Here is a 22,723-nt window from a genome sequence, read left to right on the forward strand (position 1 = left end):
AATACTCTGCCGTAACGATCACTTTTTTTTAATGGAGCTATTAAGACTTGTCCGGTAACTCAAGAAACAGATGAGTCCATGCTTAAAGATGTTTTCAAGAATGAAACAAACCAACGTGGAAACAGGGTTACCCCTTGACCTGTCACTACTAAAGAAAAAATACAAACACCCCCCCTTTGTATGCAGCGCAAAGCCCATCGCCATCTCTATATATTTACTAGCATGTTTATGTTTCTTACGCTAGTAGATAGTTCTCAATGTGCCATTCAAGTGCTCTGAGGCACCATTCACCTGACAAAAAAAAAAGTAAGGCAGCTATTTTGAGGGTTGCTGATTTTCAGGGAGCTCTTACTGTTAATAATTTGTATCACAGAATGAGCAAGGCCTTATTTCCTGACAAAATTAAAACAAAAGTTATGACAGACATAAACCTGATGATTTTTAATTTGAAGCATTTCTCCAACACTCACTGAGCCTTTACTTCAAAAACTTGCATGAGCAGCTATCTCCCACCATCTCAGGTGGTCAGGAGCCCACCCGGGATTTTTTGCTAAAACTGAAGAAGTCGCAACTTTGCTCATTACATTTTTGACTGCTGGGCTTTTTTTCTTCATTTCTGAGCAGCAACGCTGCAGCTGGGATGGAGCCCTCCACAATTTCTTTTTTTGTTTGTGTTGTTCCCTCCTATTCCCACACCCACCACCGATTTCAGTGACCACCCGCCCCAATTTTTCGTAGGTGTGACCTCACCGCACGGAGCCCTTTCCAAGTACTCAGGCGCGGAAATTTCCCTGACGCCGTCGCCAAGGGAACCCGTTTTAAGGCGCGTTCTTAGAGAAACCCGCTTAGTTTAAGGCGCCGGGCAGAGCCGGGTTGGCGCCGGGCGGGGCGGCCCGCCGGGGGCGGGGCGGGGCAAGGGGCGGGGCGGGGCGGGGCGGGGGGGCGGGTCCGGGCGCGGCCCCGGCCCCGCCCGGCGGAGCTGTTCAGGGCGGCGGGTGCTGAGCGCCGCCGCGCCGCCCCGTGCAGCCGGGCGGGGCCGGCGCCTCCCCGCACCGCGCTCGCGGGTGCCGGCGGGGGGAGCCGGTCCCGCCGCTCCCGCCTGCGCGCCGCCGCCGCCGCCGCCGCCGCCGCCGCCGCCGCCTGGGGCCATGGCGGCGCTGGTGCTGGTGCTGCTGGCGGCGCTGGGCGGGCGGACCGTGCTGCCGGGCGGGCGGTGCGCGGCGCCGCTGGCCGACCTGCGCTCGCAGATCTCGGGCGTGGAGTCGCTGCTGGAGGAGTTCCGCCGGCAGCTGCAGCAGGAGGAGCCGGGAGCGCCGGCGGCGGGCGGCGGCGAGGAGCCGTGCGGCGGCAGCAGCAGCTTCTCCGCCAGGCCCGACTCCATCATCCGCACCAAGGACTCCATCGCGGCCGGCGCCACCTTCCTGCGGGCGCCCGCCGCCGTGGCGGGCTGGCGGCAGTGCCTGGACGCCTGCTGCGCCGAGCCGCGCTGCACGCTGGCGGTGGTGCAGGGGCCCGGCCGGCCGCGGGGATCGGCGGCGGCGGCGGAGCTGGGCTGCTACCTCTTCAACTGCACGCACCGCGGCCGCCCCGTCTGCCGCTTCGCCCCGCACCGCGGCTTCAGCACCTACAGCCGCCGGCCCGCCGGCCTCGCCGCCCCGCCGCCGCCGCCGCCGCCGCCGCCCGCCGAGCCGCCGGGTAAGGGCCGCCGCGGGCGGCGGGGCGCGGGGCCCGGCCCAAGATGGCTTCGCGCGGGGAGGGCGGGGAGCGGCGGCCCCGCGGCGGGAGGGAAATGGCGGCGCGGAGGCCGGCCGGGCCCGCTCGCCCGCCGGCCGTTTGCCGCCCCGCGCCCTGCCCCGGGGGTCCGCCGGCGAGGAGGGGCAGCCGTCCGTGCGGTGCCGGCAGCGGGGTGGCGGGGCGGCCAGGCGTCGTCGCCGGCGGGAGGCCTTTCGGCGGGGCCCCCCCTCGGCCGGGAGAGAGGCCCGAGGGCTCGGCCGGCCGTGCGGGCGCGGAAAAACCCTTGGGAGCGACCCTGCCGGCGGGGCCTGCGGCTGGCAGCCACGGGCACCGCACCCCCGGGGGGACCAGAGGGGCCGCGGGGGGGTGGGGGTGGGGGGGGTCCCCGGGGGCACGGGGGGGGCCACGGGCACCGCACCCCCAGGGGGACCAGAGGGGCCCCGGGGGCGCGGGGGGGTGGGGGTGGGGGTGGGGGTGGGGGTCCCCGGGGGCACGGGGGGGTGCTGGGCGCCCGGGAGGGTGTGAACGGCCGGCGCCGGCTGCGCCGGGAGCTGGTGCCGGAGCTCGGGAGCACGCACATAGGCGTCTTCGTGGGGGTGCCGTCCATGTGCTGCCACCCGAGCGGGGTTCTCGTTCACTTACTGCGGAATTTTTCCCGCTTACGAGCGTGAGAGCTCGAGCGAAGGAGACGAGGATACCTCACCGGTAGTCCAGAGGCAGCACGGGGACTCTGTGTAACCGCCTCCGGAGTCCGGCCCGCGTCGGAGGCAGCCGTTCGTTCGACCCTGGAGCGCGTTTAAGAACAACAGAATCCAGAGCAAGCAGCTGTAGAGGAAAACAAGTCTGTATTTCTAAATTTGGAGCCTGTTTCCTAGAATCTGATCCGAAGAACTTGGTCGCGCTCCCCCACCTCCTCTTGTTAAAACAAGTCGCATCTTAGTTCTTGTTGTCGTAATTTCATTACCTTCTGTTGAGAATACTTGCCTAAATGTCCTCTTCTTCATCTTCTTCAGCGATATATCTCCGCTGAAGTAAATTAGTCGTGGCGTCCAGCACGAAGAAAGCCTAGCAGTGGTGTGAGTGACAACTGTGTGTCCGGATGGCACCAGCTATTACTGCTCCCTCAGGCTTGAGGTCCGTCCGGTCTTGCCTGTTACGAGAATGCCAACGGGAATCTCCTGGAAATAAGAGAGAGCTGGGGCTCAATTTTTAGAGGAGTTATAATGCTGAAGTAATTTTTGCAAAGTACACGGGCGGGTAAGCTAGAGAGCTATAGGGAGGAACTTACGGCAGTAAAGATGAGGTACCAGAAAAACCCAAGGTATGACTTTGACATTTTCAACAGGGAAAGTATTAGTTCCACAGTATTATTTATGTAGCAGCTTGGGGGTGATTGTGTTTTATAACCCTGTATGCATTTGCGAGATGGAAGGCTTAAGACTAGATTTTACATCAAAGTCACAGAGAATAAGGCTTCTTTGAAAACATCTTCAAATGTCCTTCATCACTTTGAACTGCCTTAATTCCATTAAAACTGGCCCTAATGTAGGGTGCAGTTACGGCACAATATAAATAATAACTGTTGTTCAAACGATACTCCACCTATTCAAAATCTTGGATTTCTCTAATTCCTTGAGTTCTTGAATTCTGGAGTTCTTGAACACCTTGCCTTTTTGGCAGCATTCATGTCTTATCAGCGCTGGGCTTGCAAGGCAATTTCAATTCCTAATCCGCAAGTTGCTCTGTGTCCTGTTGGGTTTATTTAGAAGTCAGCCCTGTGTGCGATGGTGGTATCAGAAACGGGACTATGACTTCTTCATGCAATTACACTGGAGCTGAAGCAGAGCCACAAAGGAGAATGAACTTTTATTCAAACATCTGTCAGCCATGACATAGACCAGGAGAGAGAAAACTGAGATTGAATTATTTTGCCGTCTGATGTTATGTTACCACTGCATTCTTGAATTACATTGAAAAATTAATCTGAACAACAGTACATAGCCACAGGATGATGAAGGCACATCTCTTTTCCCTTATGTCACCCCCCATGACTGAATTTAGGAAATAAGAGCTTTTCATTTCGAGATTTTCTTTCACAAAGGGATCGCATTTTACCTGGGTTTTGGGGTTTTTTTTTCAGAGTACTGTGATGTTGAGTTTTCTGCTGTGTTCTTTTTGATAATCCCAAACCAACATGTATCCATAAACGTGGTGTCCTCATAATTCCAAAATATTTCTGAGCATTAGTAGACAGTGATCTCTAGGGTGTCGTGGTTTCATTTGTGTTAAAGATCTTCAATAAAACAGAACCAATTGCTTGTTTGGTTCTGGGAGCAATGAATAACAGATACGTATTTCTCAGATCAAGTGTATCTCTGTATACTTCCAGAACAGTCAGCGGTGGGATGAATTTTTGAGACTGAACATATCAGTGTAAATCTAAGTCCTTCACTTTACACCCACTTTGTGCTGGTTTGGCTCTGCATTTACTTTGCACTTCCAGGCGGTTTGTGCTCTGTTAACAATGAAACCCCATGTGCCTATACTGACAGAAGAGGTAACTGGTTTTGCCTTTGTTAGGCAAATTTTTAAATTTTTGACGTAGAAAGAAAGAGGACTTGAGCGCCTTACCAGAAATGTCTGACTTCCCTTCTGTGCTATTCACTAGTGGTGAGCAAAGGGAAGACTCAACATTAACGTAAACTAATATCAAAGACACTCAGGAATTGGCAGTGAAATAACCTTTTATAACTAAGCCTTCATTTAGACAACTAGCTGGCAGTTTCATTATTGGCAGACCAAGTCTGTGTAAAGGATGGAGGAAGCAGAATAAATTAAGCCTGTCGTGTTCCCCCCCAAAGAAAAAAAGTGTTGCCCAGAAAGTTGCAGCCCCTTTTCTAGAAAGCAGCCAGCTCCACCATCTCAGAGTGTTTGACCTGGTGTATCAGTTTCATATTGCTCAGTTACGTTCAACCGAAATAAAAGTTAGAAACAGAAGTTAAAAGATGCTTTCTGAGCTTGATTTTTCTGCTAACCTGTGGCTGATAGTCCTTTACTCCCGTGAGCGGTGGTTGTAAGTGGCTCCTGAGTATGCCTCCTTGCTTTTTTATGCTGACTTCTTAGAAGCACGTATTCCCCAGATTTGGAGGTGTTTCTCTCGCTAAGGATAATATATTCCATTGCTTAAAACTTTGCTGTGGAAAAAGAGTCTTTAGCTCAATAGGCTAGATGTTTCTCTCAGGCCAGTTTTTTTCTTTACCAGAGCAAAAGATGAGCTGATTTGCCACTGATTTACCTTTCTGAAGATGTTCTGGTGGGTTACAAGCAAGGGCATGGTGCCTCCATCCCTTGGGACCAGAGGCCTGAGTGTGGTCCCTCACTCATCTTTAGCAAAGAGCTGGCATGAATTTCTGTGACCTGCCCCGGCGTGAAGTGGTCCTGCCATTGCAACTCAGGCTGCTGGAGTATCAAGTTAGTCCGGGAAGAGAATATCCTTATTGTTTGGGGCCCATGGGGAGTGGGGCTCGTCTCTGACCCTGCAGGGCATTGATCGAGTCATTTAAACCAGACGGGTGACATGAAACTACCTGCCAAGGTAGCAGCGGAAGAATGGGCTGTGCTGTTTCACACCCAAGTTGGTCTCTTTTTGGCAGTGATTAGTAAAGTAAATAATCGTGTGAAGACTGTATGTAACTCATATATACCAAATAAAAGTTGCCTTGGCACCATAATGATGGTGTTTATTAACAAAGAATATTTTTTTGGGGACCTAGGTGTTGCTTTTTAAACAAAGTTGGTTTTGAGAACTGAGCGTATACAAATTGGGCAACGCTTCCTGTGCCAGCTGCATGAGCAAGAACCGTTTCATACTTTCTATTACTAGACCCTGTTTTCAGTTATTTGTAGGTTTTCCTAACTTAAGGCATTTGCCTTGAAATTTTCTACGCCTTACCTACTACTGAGAAAAACAAGAAATAAAAAGTTTGCTTTTCAGCCAGTGATAAGAAATTGTCCCGCTGCTCCAATGAGCTCCATGCCTTCAAGCAAGTTCTTGAAACTGGAGAGGCGATGTGCAAGGGAGAATCCCTGCACTGCTGTGGAAGCGCCTCTTCTTTCCTTGTGCAGCTCTAAGTTACAGCCTAGCGTTCAGTAGATGCTTCTCTGAGCTTGACATCGATATCCTTTACAGGATATCCTGCGCAGAGGTTGAAGAGCAGAAAGCACCCTGGCCCTTCAGGGTGCCAGGAACATCCCGTGCCCAGAGAAGGAGTGAAACTTGAGCGGGGAACTGCACAAAGATACAATCCTGTGGCTGAAGCTGTCGAACGGCTGAAGCTGTCAAACGCTGACTTATAGAACTAAGTTTTATCCCTCTCCCTTCCCTGCACTGCCTGAAGGTTGCAGAGCAAATGACTTAAACCTCTTCTCACAGGCCACGTCACTTAACTTCTCATGGGTTTTGTTAGTCTAACCTGAAAAACTTGTGGTCTGATTGGCAAAAGTACTTAGTACTTACAATTTTAATCAATAAGAATTGTACTTTGAATATAGCAAAATGCTGCAAATCCCAAACAGCCTGAAAATCAAGCTTTGAATATCTTAAATTAGGCATTTAAAACTGGTGTCATTTCTGATGATTTTTCATCATTATGTGCACTGCTTCACCAGGATGCCAGCTTATGTTAAGTAAGTCTTTCACTCCTGTAATGATGTATTATAAAAAGAGACTAAGCCTGTTAAGTTATGCAGAATGCTCTAAGAGGTGTGCAGTAACTGCCGTCTGAATATGTATGTAATTCATATTTAAATCCATTTTCCTTAGTTCAGATTAAAAAACTACGCTGATGCTAACAATCCTCTTTCTTGTATTAGTGAAACATCCACGTACAGAGAAGTTTTCTATGCCACGTGTTTCTGATGTAGCAGTTATTTCCTGAAGACATCACCGCATATGGAACAGTTAACTAAAATTTAGGTAGATAATACTTCGCTTAACAAAATGTGCGCTAATGAACAAGTCCTATCTTCCAGGAAGTTGCACAGTGGTGAATCGATACCTTAGCCAAGAAAAAATATGTTCTATATAAATAATCACTCAGCTTCCCCTGATAAATAACGGATCTTCTCTTTTTTTATTGAAGAAGAAGAATACGACGAGCCCCCACAGTGCAAGGCGGGACAAGATGTTGTGCTGCAGTCACCTGTCGACTGGGTGCTTTTGGATGGCCGAGAAAGTTCAGATGACCGTGGAATTGTGCAGTACGAGTGGACGCTGCTGCAAGGTGACTCATCGGTTGAAATGAAGGTACACGTGCAATCTTGCACACGGCCAGTTACTTGCAGATTGTTGTGTTCATACAGTTTTAAATGTAGAGCTAAAAATAATAAATGTATTCAAATGGATATGGCTACCAGGCACCAAAAGTAGGATGACTGTGCAACTTGAGCATTTATTTCATAGAAATATAGAGCAGCCCAGGTTGGGAGGGACCTCAAAAGATCATCTGGTCTAACCTTTCGTGGGACAAGGAGCCTAGATGAGATTATTTCATCTGTCCAATCACGTCTTGAAAACCTCCAGTGATGGGGACTATACCGTGTCCCGGGGGAGTTTTTGTTTCAGTGATTATTTCTGGCAGTTTATACAGTTCATCTCTATCCAGGATGACATCAGACAGCCAGCAGCAAACTAGTAGATGCTAATTACTGTATTTCAGCTCTGCTCTCTCTCACCGTTGCTTGTGCTCACGGCACTTGGTTTTCAGCTGCTGTGGTCCAGGTTAGAGACACCTCAGTAATTCAGTTACTAAAAATAATAAGGTATTTTCACCAACAGTCTTCTGTCAGTGCTTATGGAGAAACTGCAAAGACATGTGTGATGCAGACCTTATGAGATGTCTTGGGATACTATTTTATTACATCCATACAATTTCTGCTGCATTTGGGTTTCAACTTAAAATTAACCATCAAGAGAGGGATTCTCCATCCCACCCATTCTTGTGAATGCTCTAGGAGCAGGAGAAAAGGAAAGGAAAAATGTCTCAAACCCGCAGAGTCTACTCACAGTCTGTTCACAGCCCGCAATATTCGGGGCACACTAGGAGCTCCACCCAGAGCAGGAGGGACATATAAAGGGGAGAAGGTGTGGACCATAGACCCTACTGTTGCTGAGATGCTGCCAATGGATAGGAAGAGTTTAAACAGGACAGGATCAGCAACAGGAACAGTCCAAAACCCGAGAGGCCATGCGTGCCAGTGCCACCACGAGCAGTACCTGGCAGTCTCTGCTTATGTCTGTTCAGCTCAGTAATATCAAAGACAAAATACCAATATCAGCAAAGTTACTCAAGATGTGTAATGATGGAACAAACCAGAGTTTTGCCTAACACAAAGAGCTAGCTAAATGCATTGAAACCTAAAATTGCCATCCGTGGAAAAACCCAACAGAGCAAGTGGTTTTTCCTTAGTCTCCTGGAAGGCAGTGTAGGTTATGTGTAGGTAATTAAAGTTCACCATGTCACGGTTAGGAAACATGCTACCGGATGAACCCAAAGAAGACAATTGGGTTTCTCTGGTGAATATCTACTGAAAGTTATACACAAGCAACTTTTTATAAACATACTCCTCACGGAAAATGCAGCAGGGCTCTGCAAAACTGTTAGTTAAGCCAGTGCTGCGTGCTTTTGAAAGTTCTATCTTCTACTGCAAGATCCACGTCTTTGGAAGGATGACTACGGTGAGCCAGTCCTGAATGACTCGAGGCTGTACTGCAGTTTGAAACTGTCATGGCAAAGACCACCGTGAGTTTGCTTATCTTCATGTATGATTTTATTGGCTTGAAAATTAAAAGGTCGAAAGGCTTTGATAAGGAGTGCGAACAGCATAATACATAGAACAGACTTGAACAAAGCTTTAAGAACAGTTGCTAGATAACATCTGGATAAAATGAACATTTTATTATCAGGAGTTTTTAATCTGACCCTTTGCAGCATTATTTTCTTTAAATAGCAATTAAATACTCTTTAAATTAATCTGTGATGTAGTAATATATCTAGAGGAAGACAAAAATTAGAAGTTAATTAAAAATTTAAAGTTCACGGTTTTTTACTCAAAATCACTCCACAAAATAGAGGCAAGTCTTATGTCCATTTAAATCTGCAAAATTCACATTAATCTTGGTGACTTCTTTATATTTGATAATGGAAAACATATTTGACGTTCATGCTTAAATAAATACTTTTCCATTGTGTTCAAATGAGCAGGGATTTCTCCTACAGATACGTACCCTGATGATAAACCATGATAATTTAATTTTTAGAGTTGAATTAATAATGGTGATTTTTTTTCATACAGTCTTCAGTTGCTGTCGTTAGTGCTTTAGTTGCTGTCCTGAAGTGACTGGATTTCATGCCATTTATTCTTAGAAAACAATATATGAGTCCATAGCTACAAGGGAGAATGAGATTGTGTTTAAATAAGATAAAAGGCAGCTGTTGCATTGCGCTTACGTACCAAAGAATAAATAGAGGGCAGAGGAGGGGGGAAGGACTGCTATAATGCTATCATATTGTAGAAGGAAGCCAGCGGAAAATTTTTTTTTCTGTTGTGACTGATTATTACTTCTTAGATAATGTACTTCTCAGATTGCTACCCATGTGCTGTAGCTGCACAGTTCCCTGACACTTGGGGGCAGTTATGGGTTGTTTTTTTCTAAATGCTGATTATCTGAAAACTTACTATCTAGTTTGAGCCAAAGTTTGTAAGAAAGCGGATACAGCCAGGCATTCTTCAGGGCAGGATGGAGATAAAAAGGAAAGCACAGAGGTTGCCAAGAGGAGCGGCGGCATATTCGGAAGTCAGTAGCGTTTCTCTGGCTCTGCACTGAGAAGAGAGTTGGACTCCACGGCTCATGAGTTTTAAATACCGTATTTGCTCTCCCAGACGTCGTGGTCAATGGCAGCAGGTGGTTTTTAGAGGATATTCGTTTCTGTAATAGCCTAAAGAATAAAATTCTAAGGGGTCATATACTCCATCAGGAGGTAATCAACAGCATGATCAGATAACTGAGTGCATTCGCATAAATAGAAAAGGAAAGAAATTTCAGTTAGGAAATTGACTTAGCAGGAGAGAAAAATGCATTTATCAACACACCCTGCTATCAAGCTAGGTCTAGGACTCTATTATCATATTTATCAAAAATTCCGGTTCTCTTTTAGGCATGAAAAGCAACTTTAAATAAGCAAACCAAAGATCTTCATTGAACTTTGTTTTTAATATTAAAGATAATCACAGAGGATTTTAATGTACCTTTCAATTCCTTATAAAAATAGCCCTGTGTGCCTTGTTTGTAAAAATGCACTACATGTCAAATAAACCTGCAGCACTTTTTTGTAGTTACTGAAGTATGTGTTACTGAATTCTCAGACAGCTGGAGTTATTTATGACTGGTAATTGTCACAAGGTTAAAAAAAAGTTCAACATTTACAAATATCACACTCATTTTATACAAACTTACTCCTAAATGACTAGTGTACTAGTAATGCCAGTTTGGTACCTGTTTTAAATTATCATAAAGTAAGTTATTTTATTAATTTCTTAATGATCTAGTCCAATTTAAGCTGTTTCTGTATTTGTGTCACATGACTTTCTGAAACCTAATGTTTCAGTCACTCACTATAGATTAACTTATTTCTGGTTCAGAGCAAGGCATGGAAATTCAGTGTGGGGCATGGAAAAATTCAGTCCAGCAATTTGTAAAAGTTGTGAGTGACTACATGAAATGTCATACTGGACAGAGGTGGGCAGTCTTATTAATAAAGCAATGCTATCAGTCACCTTATCGTAAATCAATATATAGCAAAAGTAACTTCTGTGGATACAGCATACATGTATGCTCTATCAAGACTAGCTCGATAGAGAGCAAAATACTCATAATATTTTACTGCCTACCCTCTAAAATTACATTTCTAATTCCTGAAAAAATGAGTTAAATGTATGTTTCCATTTATTCTCCAGTGCTAAGATCCACAGCTCCAGCTAACTGAGTGCACCATGAAAAACAATACATAAATGTTAAGTGAGTTTATTTTTACAAACGGATGCAAAAAGAGGTCAAAACGTTACAAGTTGATACATGTGCTTGAGTGGGCTGGCTAGGCTTAAGAGAAGTATTTGATCTGTATGAAACATTGTACAGAAATGAGCTCCTTATTCCCAGAAGTTTACGGACAGATCCTTCATACCAGTATGGGTTTTTTCGCTGTGTTTCTTTAATCAGGTACCACAACCAGGAACACTGAAACTGTCTCACATTCGGGAAGGCGAGTATATTTTCCAGCTAACTGTGACAGACACTGCAGGTCAGCGGAGCTCTGACAACGTCTCTGTGACCGTTCTGCCCATGGTTCATTCTGCAGTAGGTGAGAAAATGCCTGGAGCCGTTGCCTGTGTGACATCCAGGGTATGGTATTCGGAGCAAGAGTCTGAATGTAGGCAGAAATCTTCCTCTCCATTTCCAGTGTTTTATTTTGCCCTTATTCATTACGTAATGACATCTCTTTCAGCTTTGAATTGCTGTTTCAAAGTGAGAAAGCAAGCAAGCATCGCTTGTTTGTTAGAGTAATAAAGAATACTTTCAAGCATTTAAGTGTTCATCTTTGTATTGCTAATAAGCATGCAGGGTTGGAAAAATGAAATACTGACTTATGTAGCAGGCACACTGTTAACAGTTCATTGTATAGTCAGATGGTGTGTGCAACATGACAGGGCTTGTGCTACAGGGAAGACCCAGTTAAAATCAGTTAATGTATGTGTGAGGTGCAGACTAATAATATTGACTGGCATCTGTAGTCTAAAAGATGGGATGGTTTCTCGTTTTCATGCGTGTAAGGTTTTCTGTGTAATGGTTGTTATCGAAGCCTTATGTTACTGGGGAAACTAAAACTGGAACTGACCCATCATTTTTAAACTCTGAGCTCAAGAAACATGTAAAAAGCATAAAGGTAGAAAGTAAGTTATACTTCAGTGGCTGTCAATTCTGCACTCATTAATAACTTCTAATTATGTTGTAATTAGCAAGTTGCTAATACAGATCTGCTGCTCGGGCACAAAGTAAAAGTTAAATAGCATCGTCACTATGTTCAACTGAACCAGTGAAAACTTTGCTCTGCACCAGTGCAATATCTCTACCTGAGAGGGTAGTCCCTGTGGCAATAAATTGGTATTACAAAAAAACCAGTTATGAGTCTGCTCAACAATGCCTGTAATGGATGATAGAGTTGTATTCGTTAATGTTTAATTCAGCTAAAGCAGCCAGAGAGACTTGCTGGTTTGTTTATTTATTTGCTGCTGTGGGTATCTGTGGTACCTTTTGGATGGAGCGCGTAGAGGATTTGCTGCCTTTTTCCTTTTTCTAATGCCCCAAGTACATTTGCAATTCAAGTACTGTAGTTAAACCAGTGCCTGGTGCCTTAATGCATGCGAGACCTGTGCTATTATTAGTGCTGAAGTTTAGGAGATGCATTTTCTAACTATGATTTCAGGGGTTTTAAACGAGCGTCTGTGTTTCTGCCGTACTTTCCTTAGCATTGCGCGGCTTTTTGGCACTTAGCAGGGTAACAGCCAAAGGCTGTGATTTCCTTATGCAAATGGATTTGCTGTTAAAACATTAACCAAACACTGAATTTGATACTGCTTTACAAAGCAACGAACTACACCACAGTTGGAAAGACAAAAGCCCAGATGTAAACACTTGATAATTACAAGGTCAGAATGGGTTTCAGGAGAGCTTTGAGTATGCAAAATGAAATATCCAGGGACACTCCCCATTTCCAGGGGAATCTAAATATTAAAGCAGGCAGCAATCAGTTCTTTCTGGTGAAGGTCTTTTGTGAGACCTTGTGCTTAGTCCTGTTCTGGCATGTGCTATGTTGGAGTCAATGGATTGCTGACATAAATAAATGACAAAGCGTTCTTTTAGTATTTTAATTAGGTTGCAGAAAACATGCCATAGAAGATTGCACATAGTCCATATGTGTGCGTGTAAAATAACATATTTTCAGAAATACAGAATGGGTGGGTAGTAGGAATTTGGTGTTGGAGAGATGCAGTTACAGCCATAGAGATTTCATTTATTTATTTTCAGGACTGTCCTGGGTCCTTTAAGCCTGGAAAGATCTCCTTTCAGCTTAGGCCAGCAGAGTTTAAAGCACTGCAGGGGTGCTGCACAAGGTGTAAGGTGCAACAGCCCCCAGGCTGAGTATTCCTGTAGTAAAGAGGTTGCCAAAATAGTGATGAGGGTGCCAGGAACAGCTATTAGCTACATTAGTTTCTGTGTCAATCTAGCATCGTATAGCTGAGCCAGGCCTTTCTTCACCTTTCTGGCTTGTTCGTGGTCCTTCTTGACGTAGCATGGTTTTGCTTTTTCCTTGGTGCTGCAGATTTTAGTCATTGACTCAGTATTTACTGCTCGGATTTCTCTTTTGGTAATTTGGGAATTGTTTCTCAACAGCCTGTGTCGGCGTTTGCTCTCGCTACCAGTTTATCTGCGATGATGGCTGCTGCATTGACATCACGTTTGCTTGCGATGGCGTGAGACAGTGCCCTGACGGATCGGATGAAACTTTCTGCCAGAACCGTGAGTGTGCCAGGCCACAGCGTAGACGGTGAAAGTAACCGCAGCCTGAATGACCAAAGGGGAATGGTGCCCCTTCTGTGGCTTCTCTCCCTGTGAGCAAGCAGCTTGCTCCCACCATAGAGCCTTTCATCGGAAATAGCACATGGGAAGGTTTAATGTCCACATGTAGCAGATGCTCAGAAATTAAATCCTTTTTCTTCAAAGCGTATCAAAACTGTCAAAGGTCCCCAAATGACAGGTTTTGTGTTAAGAGTTCTGAACATTTAAAAGACCAGTTCTTTACTTGCATGATGATTCTGGAAAGAAGGACCCTGCTCTTGATCAGAAAGGCTGCCTCAGAGGTATGCTTCAAAGCGCAGCTACACGCCTTGCAAGAATCTGAAGCGCTGGAAATGTGAGCACGTAGGGAAACCAGTTGATTCACCATCGCTCTGTTTGCTTGCATCAGTCATCCTCGATACGTGCCTAGGCTCAGCTAAGTGAACAAAAATCATCAAAGGGTGAATTGGCATGATGGCTGACCACTCTTTCATTGATATTTCAGTTGCTGGATTTCACTGTAGTGTTCATGAGTGTACTCTTGCTTAACAGCTGACAGCAGGCAAACAGTAACTTGCTCTGTATCTGGAACTCACATTTCATCATATGTCTGAACCTGAGGAAGTTGTTTAGCCTATCTCAAGGCCCATATAGTAGGATCTTCCATCAGAACACTCTCATTCCCTTTAATTCTGTAGAAAAATTATGATTTTTGTTTCTGTTAACACAGTCAGCCCAGGTCGGAAGGCAGTGACCCATGCAGATCTTGGCACTACCCAGCAAAGGACTGTAGGACTGACCGAAAACAGAGATGAAAACTTCTCTGCAGGAAACACCCTGAAAGCCACTGCCAGAAATCAACCGCTTCTCTCAGTGGATGCAGACATGTCTAACCAATCGCTTTCTCAGGGACCAAAGAAACAAATCGGTGGATTTGTGCCAGGTAAGAATTGAAATTAATCCGTTTCAATAAATCATTCTCTTTAAAGAAAGAAAATGTCTCGCACCTTGAATTTATTTAACTTGTCTTTTGGTGCCTGGCTAAGAGTAAAGATTTGCAAATGTAAAAAATATGAAAGAAGCTTGTAATAATTAAGTTACAAGTAGGTATTGCTTTATAATTGTCAAGTCTGGTTCTTACCAGGTACAGAAAGAAAGTTAAAATGTAGGAATGCTAGGAAAAGAGTACAGTCTAAGGAAGAGAACATGCAGTGAGCTAAATACAAATTCTGCCACAGGTTCAGCTGTGTAAGCTGATGTATGAGGCTCTTTAAATCTGTAGGGGAGTACCTTCAAGAGAAGATAACAAAGTACTGTTCACCTTGGGTGAAAGTAATTGCTTTTCTCCCGGTGCTAACTGATGACTTCTTTTTTATTTTCCTGAAGTAACACCTTGATTATGGTGGGCACTTTTTTCTGAAGTGTGTCTCCAGGGCAGGAGAAGCCTTTCATCACTATAGAGAAGGCTCAGTCTTTGGTAACAAGCAACCCCAGGTCCCCAGTAGTGTTCTCTGTAGTGGCTGCAAGCCTGTTGTTAGTCAGTGTGTAGTGATGTTACAGGCAGAGTCACCAACCCTTGCCTTGGTAAAGCTCCAGAAGCTGCAATTAAATTGGTGTGTCTTTTAAGGTTCCTGCTGGTGAATTAAAATGATCTGAAATGGCAACTGAATGAAAGCAAAACTGTGTGCACAGAGTCTAAAATGAGTACGAGACCTCCCACTTTTACTTCGTCATGGTTTAGCCTGATTCTTGCTCCCCAAGACACAGCTATTTATAAACAGCTTTATTTTCTTGTTACAGCAGAGCAGTGCTCAGTGCCCTCTGCTGCTGACTCTTGTAAAGGGCACGTCCCTGGTTGGCACTTTGATGTTTCTTCAGATGCTTATATTTCATCTTTGGAGACTGCAAAGGGAGTGAAAACAATGCTCTTCAGGAGTTTGACTGCCGCGGTGAATGTCTAGGAACTGATCGCAAAATCCTCTCTCAAATGTCTCCCTCTTTTCTGGCAGTGTAGGTGACCTCGGTGCTCCTTATTGGAATGACTTAAGATTCTGAAGTCTTCCCCAAACCCTTCTTGCTCGCATAGTCCTGAGTAACACCTGATACGGGGCCACCCAAACTAAACATCAAATTGCCAAAGGGCATTGCAGGCGCCAGTGGAAAGTCAGCTACTTAAGTAGGTCTCAAAAACCATTGGGCTTGTGAACCCAGAAGTAAAACCAGAATTGAGGTCACCAACTTCGGCCACCTACAATCAGAGGTTATAATTGGAAGTGCATGTAAAAGCGTGGCACTTTTGCATATTCATCTTCTGTGTTTACCCGTTGCGTAGTGACTTACTTGCACCAGTTTTGCTTTCAAGGTAGCCTTTTGCACAGCAGTAGACAATAAAAGAAAAATATTATTATAAAACTAAAAAAATGTGATGAGGCTTCAGTCGTTAGTGTACTACGAGAAGCTGTTATAATCTTTTTAATTTTAAACAGGCATGATTTCCAGCTGACCGTGTCTGGTTTTAACTCTTGTGGTTTTAATATTGCTCTTTTGACAAGGCTCAGTCAGAATTTAATTTCAGTTAAACGATACTTAAGGCTTTCCTTGTAGAATAGAAGGACCCAAGAGCCCAATACTTCCAACCAAAAAGCAGCAAGAAGCTCAGTGAGTTTTTAAATCGCCTATGGATCAGTTCCAAAGAGGGTGCGTGTCGTGGGACATAAAGAGGGACTAGGTACCTGGGTCCAAAGGGCAACTGCCAAAATCTGCTCTGAGTTGTTCCCTCCTCGTGCAGACACTTAAACTCCATAGGACTCACATGCCGTACATTCATGGTTCCCAGAGGTCCAGAGAGGTTCAAGTCCTGCTCCGCTGGCAAGCATCACGGTCTTTATGGAGTTGAGGAGACAGGCATCTAACATATTCCTAAAAATCTACCCAGGTCCACTAATTAAATTTCTCTCCATCACTGCCATCTCAAGGAGTTACAGACCACATCTAATAATTAGGTGCTACAAAAATGAGAGACACAGAAACACTGGAACAGCTCCATGAAGCCCATCTGGAAAAGCGTTCAGGAGGGCAAATAATTGCTAGACGCATTTTTGAGGTGAGGGCAAATAATTGCTAGATGCATTTTTGAGGTGAGGTAAGCAGCACTGAACAGAAATCCTACCAACCTTCTCAACAGTTCAGCAATTCCACTGGCAGAAATCCTGTCCTGGGGTGGACTGTCTCCTGAGATAGCGCCGCACCCACTGGCGGTGCCAAGGCAGAACCTGTGCCTCCGAGTCACACTGTAAAGGTCTTCGTTGGACCAAGACAGTAATGTTGCTTGTTGGCCTAGAGTTGACTTTGCAAGCATCCAGGCTTCTGATATAAATAAATTTCAAAAATAAGCTTTAAGGATTTTAATGTCAACAGGGTGAAAAGCTGTCTACTTAAGATACATATTAAGGGATGTGGCTTTACAGCGGCAGCACAGGTTCCAGCTTTTCACTTGAGAATGCTCCATTCAGGGCAACATTTGTCTTATTTCTTAGTTGGCATTTGCAGGTCATCACGGAAATACAAGCCAGGAAGGAAAAACGTGATTACTATTAGATCCAGTGACTGCAAGGCAAAGGAAGAGACGGCGTTAGTATTAAGGGTAATTTACCTACCGGAGACAGCATGTGGCGCATTGTAGGTGGCTGCTAGGCAGGATGCTTGATACAGAAACTTTCAGCTGACTTTTGAAGAACAGAAGTTTTTTCCGAGAAGTTGCAGGACTGGGGAGTTGCTTTGTTTTCTTTTTTACATTTGTTTTTATTACAGTGGTGGTTACAGTACCAATAAAGACAGGTCCCTTCTGCTACTTGCCTCCCCATAAGCAGCTTTCATCTCTGAGAATCCGATAAAGATGTCCAGTAGAGGGACCTCCCTGTCAAGGGCCACCATATTTGTCTTTTCTCCACTTCAGAAGCAGCTGGGCTAAGCTGTACAGTTTTGGGCTGTGGGGTAGTTCATCACAGCAGGAATATGAGTTTTCTGCCTACGAGGGTAATACTAGGGGAAAGTTGTCCCAGAATCCATTTTCTCCTAATAGTTTCTCTGTTCCCGATTTCCCTTAACCTGCTTTCTTTACTCGAGTAGCCTCTCATGTTTGGCTCTGACTTGATACAAGATTTTTAAGGATTTATGCGTAAGTACAAAAATGTGAAAATATGCAAGTCCAAGGTAAAGACTGTTTAAAACTTCTACCTGACCTAGCAGGGGATCTAGTCACAGTAAAGAGGGGGAAAAAACCCCAAACCCCCCAAATCCTTCATTGTTGACAATGGGTGAATCTTGTTCTGCACTCCTGCTTTTCCAGTGGGATTTTTCTTCAGCAAGGTGACTCCAGGGGAACACCAAGGCCACCTTAAAGATAACCTCCTCAGGCACTCAGGGCATGGAGTCTTCTGCAACAGACTCATGGTTTACTTTTGCCCAAGCTGGAAGGCCGGACATTTTCTTCCGTAGTTGGGAGCAGATGCAGGAAGAGGCACTTGGTGTCAATAAAAGAGTCCTTTCCCTTTGCAGACATATCTCCGTAGTGAAGTAACCCCGACTGCATCTCCTGAAAAGGCCAGCACAGCAGTTCTGCATGGCTGCCCCCGAAGTGCCCTGGTGTCCTTTTCCAGGGACGCTCTCAAGCCCAGCTGCATATTCTGGCACTGCTGCATTTGTAAGTGAATATAGCAAAAACATCGTCGCAGCAAAGCACACTGGAGTGAGCGGTGGGCTGGTTTCTAAGCAGCAGTAGCCAGTCTAGCAAACACGGTCATACAGACGGGTTGAATTCACAAGCAGCCCGAGGTTCTGCACTCCCCGGCATAGCCAACTTGAGTGCATAAATCACCGTAACAGCTTTGCATTCCCCTGGCACAGGGTCTCTGCCTCTCCCCAGGCTGCCCGCGCCAGCTGTTGTGCGGTACTGATCGGGGCTGGGATTACAGCGTTTGACTGGGTGCCCAAGACTTAGTCATGGTTTTGCTGCAGAGGCATTGACAGCAGTAGCTGTAACTTAGCTCTCTAATTTAGGGTAACTGGAAAGGACTATAAATTTCAATTTCCTAGGCATGGACTAGAACATTAAGAGAAAGTGAAAACAAAATGAAATCCATATAATATGCTTCGTGTCAGGCTCCTAAACCTGTTTGGGGAAATCTGCCTTTGTTTTCTAGCTGATAAGAGATAAGGTGTTGAGCAGCCCCTCCAGTCCTGTAAGAACAACCACAAGTCTTAACAAAGCCCTACAAACTTTATTGAAAGGATTCTGTTATTCTTCTACCCTTCCAAAATTTTCCCGCTAAGCTTCTTTCCATATTCAGATATAATTGCCAGATGTCTACAAGCGGTTGACTTAAATATCCCCTTTACTCAAATGGCAGGGAGACAAATTTATAAAACAGGCATTCAGATCTAGCCTTGTCATCCAGGCTGTAGCATGTCTAAGAAGAGCTGATGCCTTTTGGGCATTTCCAAAATAAAGAAATACTCATGTAATTTCATTTGGGGAAGACAGAATCAGAAAACAGCTGCTGGTTTTGGTCTCAATTACCTTCAGGTTATTTTGCACAGCTCTGATACCACAGAGGTACCTTAAAGCCAGTACAGTTTACACTTCGGATTTCCCTAAGTCCCTTTTACATGCCAGAACATCTTAAAGAGCCCGAATGAGGAGGAGGGCTGTGGCTTGTTTCCAAGGCATTTCCTAGCAGGTGAAGTTAGCGTTTTTGCCCCCATAGCCATAATGACAGGGCAATAAAGCCAGAGCCTGGGAGGCTGTGTTGGGCCTTAGAGGGGGGACATTAGCACTAACCTCATGCCAGTATCAATGAAACAATTTAAGGTTTAATTAATGGTCGTGTGTATTTGCTGCTGCCACTGACAGGGATGCGTTCTGCAGCTCTTCGGAGCTGCTGGTGGTGGGTGGGAGTTACACGTAGTGCATGTTCCAAGCTGATTGCCTTAAACACTTCCATAACGCCCACCGCAATATGTAATTCCAATTACAATGTTTCACATTCATATTTTACAGATCTTGTAGCATAGTGGGTTTCCACTGGCATTGTCACCGTTCTGAGGGCTGCCAGCAAATACATCACAGCGCAGTCAAAGTGCCCTTCAATATTTATGTTATCTGTAAAAACCAAATATAGTCATTACATTTAAAAACACAGGCGTATTTCTGATATTTGTGAGGATGTTGGTGGATTAAGCGTGTCACTCACGCAGTGTCCCCATAGCTGTTGGTGTAGGACTTCAGTGGGAGGACAGGAGGAGGGAGTCCCAGCTGAGTTACTCCGTGCTTTTATGAAGCAGAACTGCAGCCACCTGCGCTCCCAAGATGGACGCTTCTTGGCAGCAAAGCACGCACTGTCTCTTCTTGTGTGGTTACAAGGCTCTGTAACATCTTCCTGTACTACACAAAGCTGAAGTGACTCCAAGTCCTCCTCTTCGAAATGTTTTCCCCATGTATTTTTATGTCTTCCAAGTATGTAAGTTTTGCATCTGTAGGTGTCAGGTAATAGGCAAAATTAAGGTGATTTGTGCAGCCAGCCTGCGTGTTTCCTGCTTTACAAGTTCCAAGGGTGGAGAAAACTCAACTTGAAATGGCCTCATTTTCAACTATATATAACTGCTTTAGTGATGTTTTAGCTCAGATTGCTCTATACCCCATTATGGAAGTTTGTAAAAGAGAATTTATATCCATCTTTTTTTCAGCGGAAAATGACCCCACTTGGGTTTGGCTGAGATGCACCGTGGTTTGTGATGCAAAATTGAGTTTACATTTTAGCTCTAGTTTCACATTATTTAAAAAATTCAAGTTACACAATTGGAGTCAAAAGTTCTTAAACTGGCGTGTTTTTTTCATAAATTTAAGCGCTTTGATGTTATTTAATTCTAGTGTCCTGTGGATAAGACTTCCTGAGTCACTGAACTGCAATATTTATTTATCTTACCTGACTTTGTGCAGATAACAGTTCCTCAGGGAAAAGAACAGATGATAAAAACGGGAATGGCATAATGGTGCCAAAGAGTGATCAGCTTGGAGGTGGTCGTCCAGTCCCAGAAACAGGTAAGACTGACCATCCGAGTTCCTTTGAACTATATTAGTTTTTCAGTCAGGTGCTATAGATCCAGATACTGTAGTCAAGAATTGAATAATGTACTTCCATATTCTGAACTGTTCCTAACACGTATGATCATACAAGTTAGTTTAGCAGCGTGAGTTGCTCCAAATATTAGCACCTAAGTGACAGACTAGCTGTATTTTTAAAGAAAAATTTCAGGTTTTCTCTACCAAATTTCTCAGTGTATTAAATAAAGTGTAATTTCTCTTAACCTCGTTATAGGTGCTGTGTTACCCTTAGCCTTAGGCTTGGCCATCACTGCTTTACTGCTGCTTATGGTTGCTTGCAGACTGCGTTTAGTGAGACAGAAGCTTAAAAAAGCTCGACCCATTACATCTGAAGAGTCCGATTACCTCATCAATGGGATGTATCTCTAAAAATTGGATTTTGGTCAGTTGTTTTCTCCCCTTTCTCCTGTATCCATGAACCTCTGCCTCTATAAAAGGACCAAAACCTTTAGTTAAGTTTGAAGCGTAGAAGAAACCTACGAGATGAGGAACATGTTCTTCCCCTTCGGTGACAAAATAAAAAAGTGGGTAGATGCCTGTGCTCAGAAGATAAGAGGTGTTCAGGCTCCAGGGCATAGCTCCAGTTGGCTCTTGTGCAGAAGACACTGCAAGGTGGGAACACCCCAAACTGGATGCGGGGTGCCCTTGCCACAGCCAAGCGTGCCCCAGGGCCGGAGAACTGGAGCAGCCGAGGTCCAGCAGCTCCGGCTGCGCCGGCCGAGGCGTAGAGGGGAGCCTGCGGCACCCTGCTCTTCCCAGCACTGCCACCGCTGTGCTCCGCTCCGGGGACCGGTACGCTCCAGACCAACGTGTTACTTCACTGTCTAGCACAGACTGATTTGTGGACTTCCCACCTGATTTACTGGGAGTATTTTCGTTAAAGAATTGGTCTTTCTTTGTTAATTAAAAGCAATCGCTATCTAAGCACCAGCTTTTGTAACAAAATTCGGGATTTAAGGAACGAAGCGTCTTTTTTCCATTTGTAGTTTAAAGCTCTGTGCAGCTAACGGAGTCATGCTTACTAAATGCTAAAATGAAAAAACCCCAGTCCTCAGCGGATGAGTTTGGACCTACCAGTGCTCAACAGCAGTCACATGCGATCCCAGAGCCGTCTCTCCCCGGAGCTCAGGGCTTGTTCAGCCTTTTCCACACCTAGCTCGACACCCTCCACGGTGTGAGAGCAGCACACAGCGGCTTTTACCTGAGACGCCGGAGCGCAGGATTCCTGCTGGTTATCCCATAGCTCCCTGCAAAGCTTGAAAGCTTCGGCGACCTGCCCTCACCCCGGCAAAATTCTCATAGAATTAGAGCAAGTAATTGATATGTGTGAGTGAACTTCAGATGTGTTAACAGTAAAATGTGTACAGTACATGTTATATATACACACACCGTGCTGTCTATCTTGTTTGACTGTCCCAGGATGTTGCATTCATCACGGGTCCCAATAAAAACAGAGGCAAATGAGGCATGCATCTTTTTGTATGTCGTCTTTTGTACTTCGGTAACTTTGAGTCAGCGAGAATATTGCCATGGTATACAAATAGTTCTTTGACTTGCTCGGTCTTGATTACTTTATGTAAAATAGCTATAATAAACCTATTTTATTCTTACATTTCTTGCATTGTCTTTATTTCCAGCTACTAGCTAAATTTGACCATAGCATGAGAGCAGCAGACAGAAGTACGTTTCTCCTCTCTGTGAAACAGCCTTAAAAGAAGCTGGAACGTGTGTGGTGAGGGGGAGTTGTAGAGATATTTTGTTGTATGAAGACTGAGAAGAGCAGGATGTCTACCTCCATGCCCTGTCTCTCGAGCAGTACTTGAGGGGAGCAGGACAGCGGTCGCAGAGCTGGCTGTACCAACCTCTCAGGGAGTCCGGTTGCCGGCGCTGCTTGCTCAGAGCCCTCCTGCCACGTTAGGCAAAGTCTGGTTGTTTGTACTTCGGCGTTACATCGGGTCCAGGAGACGCTGCCGATTTCTAACTTGGGAGCACGGCCTCCCTTCCAACCCAGCCTACAGAAGGCACGGCAAGTAGCGCAAGACCCAGAAGACCACATTTTGAATACAGCCTTCCAGGAAAGACACACTGCTCATCTGGTCAGGGTATTATTTCCCATCGTTGAAAAAGCGTCGCCTTCCTTTGTTTGGGGTTTT

General features: G+C 45.2%; 1 protein-coding gene across 1 annotated transcript; it reads left to right on the plus strand.

Moving 5' to 3' along the window:
- Positions 1-1,110: 1,110 nt before the first annotated feature.
- On the plus strand, positions 1,111-22,161 carry LRP11 (LDL receptor related protein 11). Its single transcript, XM_049801282.1, has 7 exons — positions 1,111-1,695; positions 6,882-7,039; positions 11,012-11,153; positions 13,244-13,369; positions 14,139-14,351; positions 20,406-20,507; positions 20,785-22,161. Exons 1-7 carry the CDS (start codon positions 1,149-1,151, stop codon positions 20,937-20,939), a joined length of 1,443 nt encoding a protein of 480 aa, XP_049657239.1. The 5' UTR covers positions 1,111-1,148; the 3' UTR covers positions 20,940-22,161.
- The last annotated feature ends 562 nt before the right edge of the window (positions 22,162-22,723 follow it).

The sequence above is a fragment of the Accipiter gentilis genome, chromosome 5, assembly GCF_929443795.1.
Source record: "Accipiter gentilis chromosome 5, bAccGen1.1, whole genome shotgun sequence".
NCBI classification, from domain to species: Eukaryota; Metazoa; Chordata; class Aves; order Accipitriformes; family Accipitridae; genus Astur; species Astur gentilis.